The 12,119-nt window shown below is 34.4% G+C and overlaps 1 protein-coding gene across 1 annotated transcript in view; it reads right to left on the reverse strand.

The window, feature by feature from the left end:
• Positions 1 to 12,119, reverse strand: part of LOC115452290 — a 110,664-nt gene that overhangs the window by 9,028 nt on the left and 89,517 nt on the right. Inside the window, exon 2 of the mRNA XM_030180772.2 lies at positions 3,913 to 4,035. Coding sequence (XP_030036632.2) covers positions 3,913 to 4,035 — 123 coding nt within the window. The remainder of the gene's footprint in view (positions 1 to 3,912; positions 4,036 to 12,119) is intronic.

Below are 12,119 nucleotides of genomic sequence, written 5' to 3' on the forward strand. Positions count from 1 at the left end.
AGGCTAAGGACGATGAATAAGTATTTTCATACTTTAGAGTATTTGATCTTTCGTTACCAAATATGGGTAAAGTGTGCCAGAAATTCCATTGATTTATAATTAATATTGTTTGTGTATTATGTTAATAATTTCTTATTATTTTGATACTTGATATTATTTTAGAAAATATGAAAAAATATTATGAAAGTTTGTACCAAATACTGGATTAGGATTTTTTTTTATTTATTTTTTTTATACAGGAACATTATTTTTCATTATAAGACTTGGATTTGTTCTTAGAATGTTATTTTTATTATTCGATTTACTCTAATAAAAAGATAATAAAAATGTAGTAAGGGTTTTATTTTTAAAATTGTATAAGTTTGGACCTTCTATTACCCTTCACATTTAGGTAATGTGACATTTATTACCTAAAACGCTAGTTTAATTTGTGTAAAAATGTCCTTTACAACCTATGCAACCTTACTAAGCTAAGGGTGTATAGGCGTTTTATTCATTTTTGGTGGGATGTAAGGGACATCTATCTTTGAAAGTAGTGGCCCTACGTTAATTTGGATAAAGCTAATAGAAAGAGCACAAAAAATAGATCAGTGGTCCCTAGACACCTTTAAAATCAGATTACAAATGAAAAAGTTACAATGAATTTAAGACAAAAAAATATGTTTTTTGGCTCTCCTGAAAAGTGATGCTTTGTCCCTTACGACAATTGAAATTTCCGGTATCGATATAGTTGGTATCCACGGTTAAGAGAGAAAATTTGCGTGGCCAAGTAATACAGTAAAGGGTAGCCGAGTCATACTTCGATGTAAATATATAAATATTAAATTTACAAATAAATCAGCAAATTTTGGGTATTTTATATCGCTATATCCAGCGATAAACATTGCACATTGATTGATTGGTGAAATCTTTGGGAAAGTATTTCTGTAGCCAGTGTTAGTTCTCTTATTTTAATCAAAATAAAAGACCCCAACTTTCAAAAGTACGATGACATCCATAAAAAACGAGGGAATCCTTTACGCAATCAGTCACTCGAAATTTTCTATAATGTTTATACATATTTTGTAACCTAAGCCGACAGATTAAAAATATAAGGATGAAAATGTAAATAATTATCGTAAAAAGCAACAAGAACGAATGGCAAATGCCACTGGAAATTTAAGGAGAACTTTGAAAAATATATTAAACGAATTCGGTACTGAAACACAGAGGTTAACAGAATTTTCAGTGGACAAGTTACTTGCTGAACACGGGCACACTATGTTGTGACTGCCACCTTATCAACCGGATTTTAATCCAAATTAAAATATGTGGTCTCGACTGAAAGGCTATGTAGCCGCTAGAAACGAGGATATGAATTAGATTACAGTAAAACAATATTCATTGAAAAGTAAATATTACCGGGGCTGAAAAATGGAAATAGGTTTGCGATCATGCAATCAAATACGAGAATAAATATTTAAGAATTTAACACGACGTAGACGATTACACTGACAAACTAGTAAATAATATGGCCGATAATGACAGTGATATTGAACTCTTTGAGAGCATAGATATTTAATTCGCGAGACAGGGGGATGTCATATCCCCAAAACTGTTCAAAAGCGTACTGTAGGATTTGTTCATAACTCTCGACTAAACAGGTATGGCCATTAACATAAATGGTGATTACATCTCGCACTTGCAATTCGCAGACGACATAGTCATAATGGCAGAAACACTGGAAGAGCTGCAACAGTTGCTGTGTTCAGCCTAGCATCAGCCTCACAGCGAATAAGTCTAACAATGAATCTTGATAAGACAAAAGTTATGATCAAGGACTGTTTTATCATTGTCAATGGCCACCTTCTCAAAGTTGTTTCCGAATAATCTTACCATGGGCAGATTCTGCAATTAGGAACAAACAGTTTTGAGAAGGAGGTTAAAAGGAGATTCCAGCTGGGCTGGGCCGCATTTGGTAAACTACGTCGGGTTTTCTCGTTGTTTCTACCACAATGTCTGAAAATGAAGGTTTTCACCCAATGCGTCCTACCTGTCATAACTTACGGCGCTGAAACGTGAATGCTCAAAGTGGCTGGTCCACCAGTCCAGGGTCGCTTAGCGAGCTATGGAACGTGCTATGCTCGGAGTTTCTCTGAAAGATAAACTTCATAACGAAGTCATCCGTCAGAGAACCAATGTCACCGACATAGCAGACAGGTTTAGCAAACTAAAGTAGCAGTGGGCAGGGCATATCTGTCGAAGAACCGATAACTGATGGGGTAAACGAGTTCTTGAGTGGAGACCACTCCTCGGCAAACGTATTTGTAGGACGCCTTCAAGCAAGGTGGAGTGACGATCTACAAAAGGTCGCGGACAAGAACTGCATGCGACAGGCCGTAGGCAGGGTAAAATGGCGCATATTTGGGGAGGCCTATGTATATCATATAGGCTGATGATGATAATGAGAATTTTGATGATTAAAAGTTTTCATTTAAATGTTATTTTAGCAATTATATAATGAATAGTGTTTAATATGTACGCTACATGACGAATTACTCACCAAATTATGTAATCGTGTTAAAAACATTTTCTTTTTATTTTATTTTCCTAATCAAAAGACAACACCTAAATATTTTAACAGCACGTAATAAACACGGGATTCTTAGTGTTTTGTGTATCCAAATGTCGATGTGCGATATGTATCGTCGAATACTTATAACGACTTGCAGGTGATAAAGCAGACGTTCCCATCCAATTTTTTACTATTATGAAAGTTTTATTTCATTACTAATCATAATTATTGAATAGGTACTAATAGTAATATGCATGTGTTCAATATTTTTTTTATAAACGCATTATACTCAAAATATTAAGATTATTTATTTAATGTGATAAAATGCTAACTCCAATTTAATAGCAATATAAATCTAATTTTCTAAAACGAAAAATGGCTAACTCCATTTTTCTGTAATAATTCTAAATGATTTGATAGTTAATAGTTGTTTTGTGCAAATATATAAAGCTTAAAGAAATATCTACCAACGGGATCTTCATTTTTTAGATTTTGTAAGAAATAAAATAATAATTCAGTTTTTTTTTATCCTGTTACTAATTGTCTATTATGGAGTTAGCAGCTCAGCACTCTTAGCCGACGATATATATTTTGCCTGAGGCCTCGCCCGATTGAAGAAGGTTTCCACGACGAAAGATTCATTTTATATTTTTCCAGAATAAAAGTCTATATGACTAGGGAGTAATGAAGCTTCCTATTAGTAAAAAAAATCTGAAATCAGTTCCAGAGATTAGCCCTAACAAACTCACAAATCTTTCTACTTTTAAGTATAATATAGCTTACTTATAATAAATGTACAGATAGTACAAAATAACTCAATATAATATAGTCTTTATCTCTATATAAAGGTTGAACATTTTCTCTTGCACACATTTTAGTACCGTTAAAGTCGCGCTCGCTACCATGCTAAGTGAATTCGAACGCAATTAGGCTTGTTCTGAGTAGTTTTAGCTCTCTTAGTCCGTAAAGCATCGCTATCTATAGATATTTTTATATTTCATTATGGATGAAACTGACAAAGATGATATATAAGGTGAATGTGCATGAACGAGCCGGTAGGAGTCGACCCAAACAATATCTACCAGTGAGTATTTTTTATTAGTAAAGCCTTACCAAATAGATATACTTACAAAGCTTAAACATTGTGTGGTTAATAAATTAAACATCTAAGTGTATACCTACTCCTAAATCATTGGTAAATTCAACACAAAAAAAATTGCAAATAATTTTATAAATATTTTTTTTTTTTTGTTAAACTACAAATAACTTTTTCTTGTTAATGATTATAGGTAAATACCAATGTGCAAGCGGTTTGTTCGGTTGCGTTTGTTACATTTGTCGGAAAAATGGTGATGTACCTGGGCGGGCGGCGGCTGGCGATGGCTCCGCTGAGTGTCGGCGCAGGAGTCGCGCGGGCGCCGCGCGGGAGCGAGGCGTGCACGCACTGCGCACCCCGCCCCACATCACTTCCTTTGGTTTTACTGTAATTATAAAAAAAATATATATAAAATCTGGAACAAAATACCATACTAACCCTAGCTATGAATTTAAAGTGGCGCGTACGATTTTTTTATGACCTTTTGATTTTCTAATTATATAATTTATTGCTCGCTTGTTTCATATTATTTACGTTGACTATATTTTGTTATATATTTAACGTAACTTATGCGGCAGATTTTCGGTCAAGTACTGCCTGATTTAACATCAGCGTATGTCTAAGGAAACCATGCGATCTTCATTACAAATTCAAGACAATCCATTCCAGAGGTCCCCTATGAAACACCCGTCACGCATAAAGAGATTACAAACACAATTTTAAAAGAGGTAACGCTCGGAAATTAGAATGTCTGAGCGAGGATAAATGTTCCTACAACGTCGATCCAATTTTCTATTTCTCTATGATTTTCTATACCGTTATTAGGTAGATGCGGAAATTACGTCGTTACTCCTCGTGTTTTGAATGGAAAACATTGGCGTTTTGTAGCAGGTTATAGAAACAATAGAAAATTGATAATGTATCTTTATATGTCATCGGTGTTACGGTGCGATTAAGTATGCCTGGCACCGTAATTATAGCTGGCTGGTAATAATATTAGAGGATTACAGATATTTATCCACTAGGTGTTTCTGGCGCTTCGCACCCATAAAACGCACTAGGATTATCGCTATTTTAAAATCGTACAAAAAGTCCATTATTTCACATAATATCAAATTTCCGTGATGTTCTAAAGATGTGCTAGATCCGGTCAGTAGTATCTTTACTTCTACCATACATACAAACAACCAAAAATTTCATAAACTTTCTCTTTATCAGTGAAATAAGATAAGATTGTGTAACAACAAATATAATATATAAAACGTATATATATTTTCTGTCGGCGTCGTCACTCAACGATGGAGTTAGCGAAGACATGACATGAAAATGTTTAATGATTTCTTATGTTTACTCAAATGTTGGACATTGAAATAAAACTATTTTATGAATTTTAACGCATTTATTTATATTATAGTTTGTTCCCGACTTTTAGTAGACTGCCTTCATAGCACCCCGTGACGATAAAGGCTGCAAACACATCAAAAGTTCTTGAAATCAAATACCTAAAAACACAACTATCTCTTCATGTCATGATAGAACAACAACCGATCAACATTTATCATAAATTTTTATACTATTATTTTCTTCCAATGTTTCGAAGACTGCAGCCTTCATGGTTAGGGAGGGGACCATTAAAATGGTCTTAAAATAAATTAACTTAAAAGTACAACGTAAATGTAAACTTATACTATATTTCTTTATACATAATAGATTTTAAAACAGGCCAATAAGGACACCTTATCAGCTGTAGCTACACTAAAACTCTTAGAAGATCGTCCGTTACTTTACTATATCTTCATATCATGATAGAACAACAACCGATCAACATTTACCATAGATATTTCGTTTCGATACTACACAGATAATAGAATAACCTTTGAAGGGTTAAATGTTATCTCCAAAATCGATTTACATTAACCCAAAGATAATGATAAGCAAAAACCGAAGCCTGTAGCTTGAATATTTATAACAGTCTGGAAATTCAGAGAATTGTAAGGACAAAGTTTGATGAAATAAACAAGTATTTTGTATCAGAATTAAAATGAGATAATATTGTAGAGGTTGTTGCGGTTACATTAAAAAGGTCGTTAATTAAAAAATATGTTAACATAGTTTTATAATGTTTGAACGTATTGTTCGGTTATAAGAAATGTGTAATAGTCGGGGCCATACCTTTATATAGACAAAAGTTTTTACTCATTAACCAGAGTGAGAAGATTGTATTTTTGAAGACACGACTGCTACAATCTATTTTTATGTAAAACGAAAAATTATAATACTGTATGTGGATTGTTGGCTGAATGTTTTAGCTTCCTTCGCTTAAGATTATACTAAAAATCGTGTATTCACAATATGGCAGATACGGGAAAGGTATAAGATGTTAAAACAAAATAAAAAAAATTCTAAAGGATAGAAAGGCGGTTTACGAATCTAGTAAAAACTTTATACTATCTTGCTTCCCAATACTGCACGTATACATTAGAACTTTAACAATATTTTAGAAGCGAAATAATTACTTAATATACTAAATATTTCGCACAGTCAGTGTGACGCGTGCCTTAATTTAGATGCACACCATATAATTATTAATAGTAAAATAATTGTAGCATAAATAATATACAATAATATCAACCCTGTATTGTATACTGTCCCAGTGCTGGGCACAGGCCTCCTCTACTACAAAGGGATTAGGGTTTAGTCCACTACGCTGGCCTAGTGCGGATTGGTAGACTTCACATACCCTTAAAATTATTATTGAAAACTTCTCAGATATGCAGGTTTCCTCACGATGTTTCCCTTCGCCGTTAAAGCAAGCGATAATTCACAAAGAAAAAATACATAACTCTATAAAAGTCTGAGTTGAATGCCTTTGTGTTTTGAACCGCCATAAATTCGTCTCGGTAGTCCGTTCCACAACCAGCCAGGCTATCGCTGCAACTAGCAATGAAGGTAATAAAATTTCAATATGCATTTGATATAATAACATAATATTATCTCGCCAGTCTCAATTTCGTGCAGATACAATAGTGACAGTCCACGAGCTAATTAAAATTGCTTTTGTCATTTCAATTGCGTTTAGTTCAAGTTGTATGGTTCATAGTATGGGCGTTAACATTTGCAAAGTTTTGAGTGTTTAAATTCCGAATTAAATGAAAATTATGGCACGTTTTCAATCATTCAATTTGCTCATTGATTTATTTCTAGTACCGTTTATTTTATTGGTTCATTATTTTCGACTTTATATGCAATGATGGCGATTGGCGGCCCCTTGGAGCTTATTTTTTATCGCATAATTGAATTATCTTATATCATAATATAATATGTTAATCTTAACTATAAATGCTGGTGATAAAACAATTACACACACAACACAACATCACGCATTTTATCCCCGAAGGGGTATGCAGAGGCGCAACCATGGCACCCACTTTTCGCCAAGTGTGTTCCGTCCCATGATGTGATAGGGGGCGAGCCTATCGCCATATCGGGCACAAATTCCAGACTCCGGGCTGATACTGAGCAGAAAAACCCAAATATCACTTTGCCCGACCCGGGATTCGAACCCAGGACTTCAGAGCGCTGCCGTACCGCGCATGCAGTACAACTACGCCACCGAGGCAGTCTGAAACAATTACAGAAACAGATAAAAGATGCTTATGGCAGTTCAAAATACCAGAAAAAGTGTAAAATCAAAATAATACCTACATATTATGAAACTAAGTCCCTCGCCGCGTCTACCTGACTGATAAATCAAAAACTACCGAACTGATTTCGACAATTGTCCAAAAACCTTACAGTAAAAAATAAATGTTTTTTCTATTTGAAAATGTGTTATTCCTTCTGTTTGGTGTGTAATTTATTGCCATACAAATGATATATACGGAACGGAGTTCCATACACAAATGGGCATTTTCTTTTAGTATAAATAGTTTGAGACCTTAGTAAGGACTTATATTAATTTTTATTCTTGGAAAATTATCAGATCGAATCCGCGAGTAAATTTTAAAGACATTAAATGTAAATAAGAACAAAAGATCAAACAAAACGTTTATTATCACCATAATACTGAAATTCATGTGAACAAAGGTCTTCACAGCAGCAGTTAGCCGAAATCAAAAGTATTTACATAACAATATCTATGTTAAAGAGAACAGTCTTCGTAAACAGAGACAGAAACGCCCGCTTTATTAACTGGATATGAGAAAATTGGTTATACCATAATTAAAAAGAGAAATTATAATATATATATATATTATAATTTCTCTTTTTAATATATATATATATATATATATATATATATATATATATATATATATATATATATATATATATATATATATAAATGAATCTCTTTTTCCCTTGGTCATCGCATCACGCGTGAACGGGTGGACCGATTTCACTATTTTTTTTTGTTGTGTTTGTCATCAGGAGAAGGATCTTAAGCAAAAAATTAAGGAAGTTGAGCGGAACGTTAGAAAATTTAAGAATAGTTAATTTCAGCGATTGAAAGAATGCGCGCTGCAAATTCATAGCTCAGACGGGACAACGTCTGTCGGGTCAACTAGTTATCAATAATTTTGAGGAGGATTGCAATGTCCAAACAAAATTACTGTAAGAATATATTGTTAGACGTGTTACCCTGGATCCACACAGCCGCGAGTGCGTCCCGTGGAGGTGCTCACGCAAAGAGCGCGAGAGGTCACCTGTCAAGGGGTAATCTCCTCTCGTCAATCGACATTCTATTGAACCTCACTCTATCTACCACCAGGTGCAAGTCACTTTTCTGTGACCGAATAAAAAATAATCAAAATCCTTTGCGGTTAGATGTCTTAATATCCCCTAGTCAGGAGAAAAAAATATTAAATCTTAAAGAAATAACTCGACTAAATGCCACAGTTTCATAGAAAACGATAAGCTTGTATTTGTTGCCGTCAGCGGTGTCAAGTTAAGTAACAAGCTTGAAGAGCAGTTTTCAACGCCAGATTATTTTGGCAAAATTGTGGAAATTTTATCGTCAACTTAAATTTCAATTTTTTTTAAGTAAATGATCGTAGACTGGTTAAAACTAGGCATTTTCTCAATATAATATAAGCAGTTAATAATCTTGGGCCTCTAGAGAGGGAGAAGGGCCTTGTTTGATATCTAAACTTTTAACATCATTTTTTTTTTGATGAGACGAGCTTGCCGATCGCCTGATGGTGAGCGATACGACCGCCTATAAACAGTACAAACACCATCCAACACCTTGAATTACAAAGTATTGTTTGGTATTCCACTGCGGTCGCCATCCTGAGACATGAGATGTTAAATCTTATTATGTCCAGTAGTTACATTAGGTACAATGTACATATACGGCGAAATGTGGTTGCTTGGGTTATACTTTTCCTCACCCCTTCAAGGATTAAGGCATGATTCGTATACATTTTTGGTACTGAATGGTACTGTAGATCTGAGAATCATGAGAGGTAGGATTTCAATTAATCATGGATTGTAAATTTTATTTCACACAGCATTTGTTGATATCGGTATGTCTGATATTATCATTAATTTTAAAACATTAGTATTTTCTAATACTGCCTAGGCTGCCTCAGAGGCGTAGTTGTATTACGGTACGACTTCAGTACTGAGGTCTCGGGTTCGATCTCCGGGTTGGGCCAACTGATATTATGTTTATCTACTCAGTATCAGCCCGGAGTCAGGAATTTATGATATGGCAATAGGTTCGCCCCTATCACATTATAGAACGGAATACGTATGGCGGAAAGTAGATGCATCAGTTGCGCCTCTGCCTACCCCTTCGGAGATTAAAGCCTCATGTATGTGTTTTTATTAATCGTCATATTCATATTGAAGTATTATTATTCAGGTCAAAACTCCCTCTAAAATACCACGCAAGGAAGTAGGACGTATATAAACGGCAAAGAAAATAAATTTAGGTACAGCCCCAAGAAAAATCGTTTCGCTTTGTTGCTAGGGCTAAACAGAATTCCACATGCATTTGTATTCGGGAACGGTCTGGCCGATGTGGCCGCAATTTCTGGAACTCCACACAATAATGATGAAATAATTGAATATACGGAAATTTTGTTAAAGTCCGATCGGATTGTGTTATTCTTTTCTGTTTCGGCGAGACGTTTTGTTTTATTGAATTTTATGAAAAACCAGCTGGGAATAGCGTTGGAATTCGATTACTAAGAACAACACGTTATAAAATAAAGACAACAACTCAAAAAAAAAAACAAAATTCTTTATACCACGTTCCAATATGCGATAGATAAATTAAAATTAATATTTTTGCATTTACTTCGCTGAATCCATTGTTCTGAAATACAGTGTTAGGTTAATTTGGTAACTCCCTTCGCCTTTCTCAAACTTTATATTTATACCGCTTCTTTTGTTCAAGATAAATTACACGTATAACAATTTGAAAGTCTCCAAGTATAAATAACAATGAACGTAAGACCTAATTTATGCTTTACGTAGGAATGGCGTACCTCAACACTCCGGCACATAATGTATTACTAGGTGTTGCTTGCGTCTTCGCTCACGTGAAGAAGCCTTTCACTTCAAAAGACCCTAAACCACTACCGATTTATGCCGCCTTATGTATGATGCTAGTCTATTCAAAGATTAGATTAATAAATTCAATTATTTCCTACGAAAGGAGATTATTAGAACTTGCTCGCATCTTCGCTCATGTGAAAAGCCTTTCACGTTACAAAAGTCCCTAAACCACTATATCGATTCATGGCTCTTTATGTATGAAGCTTCATGTTAGCACCATCTATTTCAAAATTAGATTTATAAAATTAATTATTACCTACGGAGGGAAATTACCAGGACACAATTATTCTATTTATTAATTCATACGTCATCTATTCGTACGCCAAATTTCACTAAAATCCGTTCAGCTGTTTCTGTCTTAACTACTAACAAACATTCAAATATACAATTTTCAAACTCGCGCATTTATATTAGTAAGATGAATGAAGCAATGTCTTTTAAAATGAGATCATATTTTGAGACAGCCAGGACTATGACATTTATTAATGCTTATGCCACGCGACCACCTCGCAGACGGTCTAAAAATCCGGGCACGCTATAGTCGGACACAATATTAAGTCAATGGTCTCCATGGTATGTCAAAGACCATGGAAAATGGAAGTCACTGGTTATTAATTCATACGCTTTACAGAGACGTATTTAAGCGGACTTAATACCAAAGGTGGTATACAAAAAGAGGAAAATTTATGGGGTGATTACCTTCTATATCTATATACGCTTTGTAATTATATAATTGTATATAATTGTAAAGTGTAGGTAGATATTGTAACTTTGACTTTGCGGATGACCAACACCTCAGTCCGCCCTGTGACTAAAGGCTGCAAAGTCTTCGAAACGTCAGAGCTAGATAATAACATAAATAACTGAGATAAAATCCGTAAATAGTTTTATTTCAATACCTAACATATAAATATATAATCTGCTGTCGGTTCTTACCCAACTCTATTGCAAAGTCAACAAAACACACTTTTTATAGCATGTTGCAGAAAGGTTTTCGCTTAATTTTTACGACCTGCCTGCTTGACGTCACTCTCTCTGGGGGATCGTATAAATCTCAAAGTTAAATTACATACCTATCGATAGACCTCGAAATGTGAGCAGACTAAAATATAGGCGAAATCAAGATACTAATTTCACAAAATAGGCTATTATGGAAAACGAATAGGTATTTGAACATCGTAGTTTCGTAGAATGTGAATTGGTTTCGGGTCTCGGTTACTTTGCGTTGGCAAATCGCGCGTAATTTTAGTAAAATGTGTTTAATAGAAACCGTATTGTGGTACAAATTTGATCGTTAAAACCGTATAATTAAAATTTATTATATTAATTTTCATTAATTTTCTATCAAGTCATAAGTTGTCTTAGTATATACTAGTGTGCGAAATTCGACCGTCTAATTTAATATATTAATATTATAATTTTAGCGATAACCTAGTTGGGTGTGGCACGAACTGCCGAGACGATTGTTCGCAGGTTTAAATCCCAAAGACACACACCTCTGACTTTTCTAAAATTATGAGTGTATTCTTTGCGAATTATCGCTTGCTTTAACAGCGAAGGAAATCTTCATGAAGAAATCTGCATCCCTGAGAAGTTCTCTATAAGAATTTTGAGGGTGTGTGAAGTCTACCAATCCGCACTAAGCTAGCGTGGTGGATGAAGGCCTAATCTCTCAGTAGTAGTAGAGGCCCGTGCCCAGCAGTGGGACTGTATATAATACAGGGCTGATAGTATTTTTAATATTATTATTACTGAATTTCGCCTACCCAAAAAATTTAAGTTATCGGATTATTTTATGTAATTATAGGCATTAATAATCCAACACTAAATCCTCGAGTACTTATATATCTAAATCTTTTCCCTCAAGCATTTTCTTTCTGTCAGCATTATACTTTCTAAATATTG

The sequence above is a fragment of the Manduca sexta genome, chromosome 12 (assembly GCF_014839805.1).
Source record: "Manduca sexta isolate Smith_Timp_Sample1 chromosome 12, JHU_Msex_v1.0, whole genome shotgun sequence".
NCBI classification, from domain to species: Eukaryota; Metazoa; Arthropoda; class Insecta; order Lepidoptera; family Sphingidae; genus Manduca; species Manduca sexta.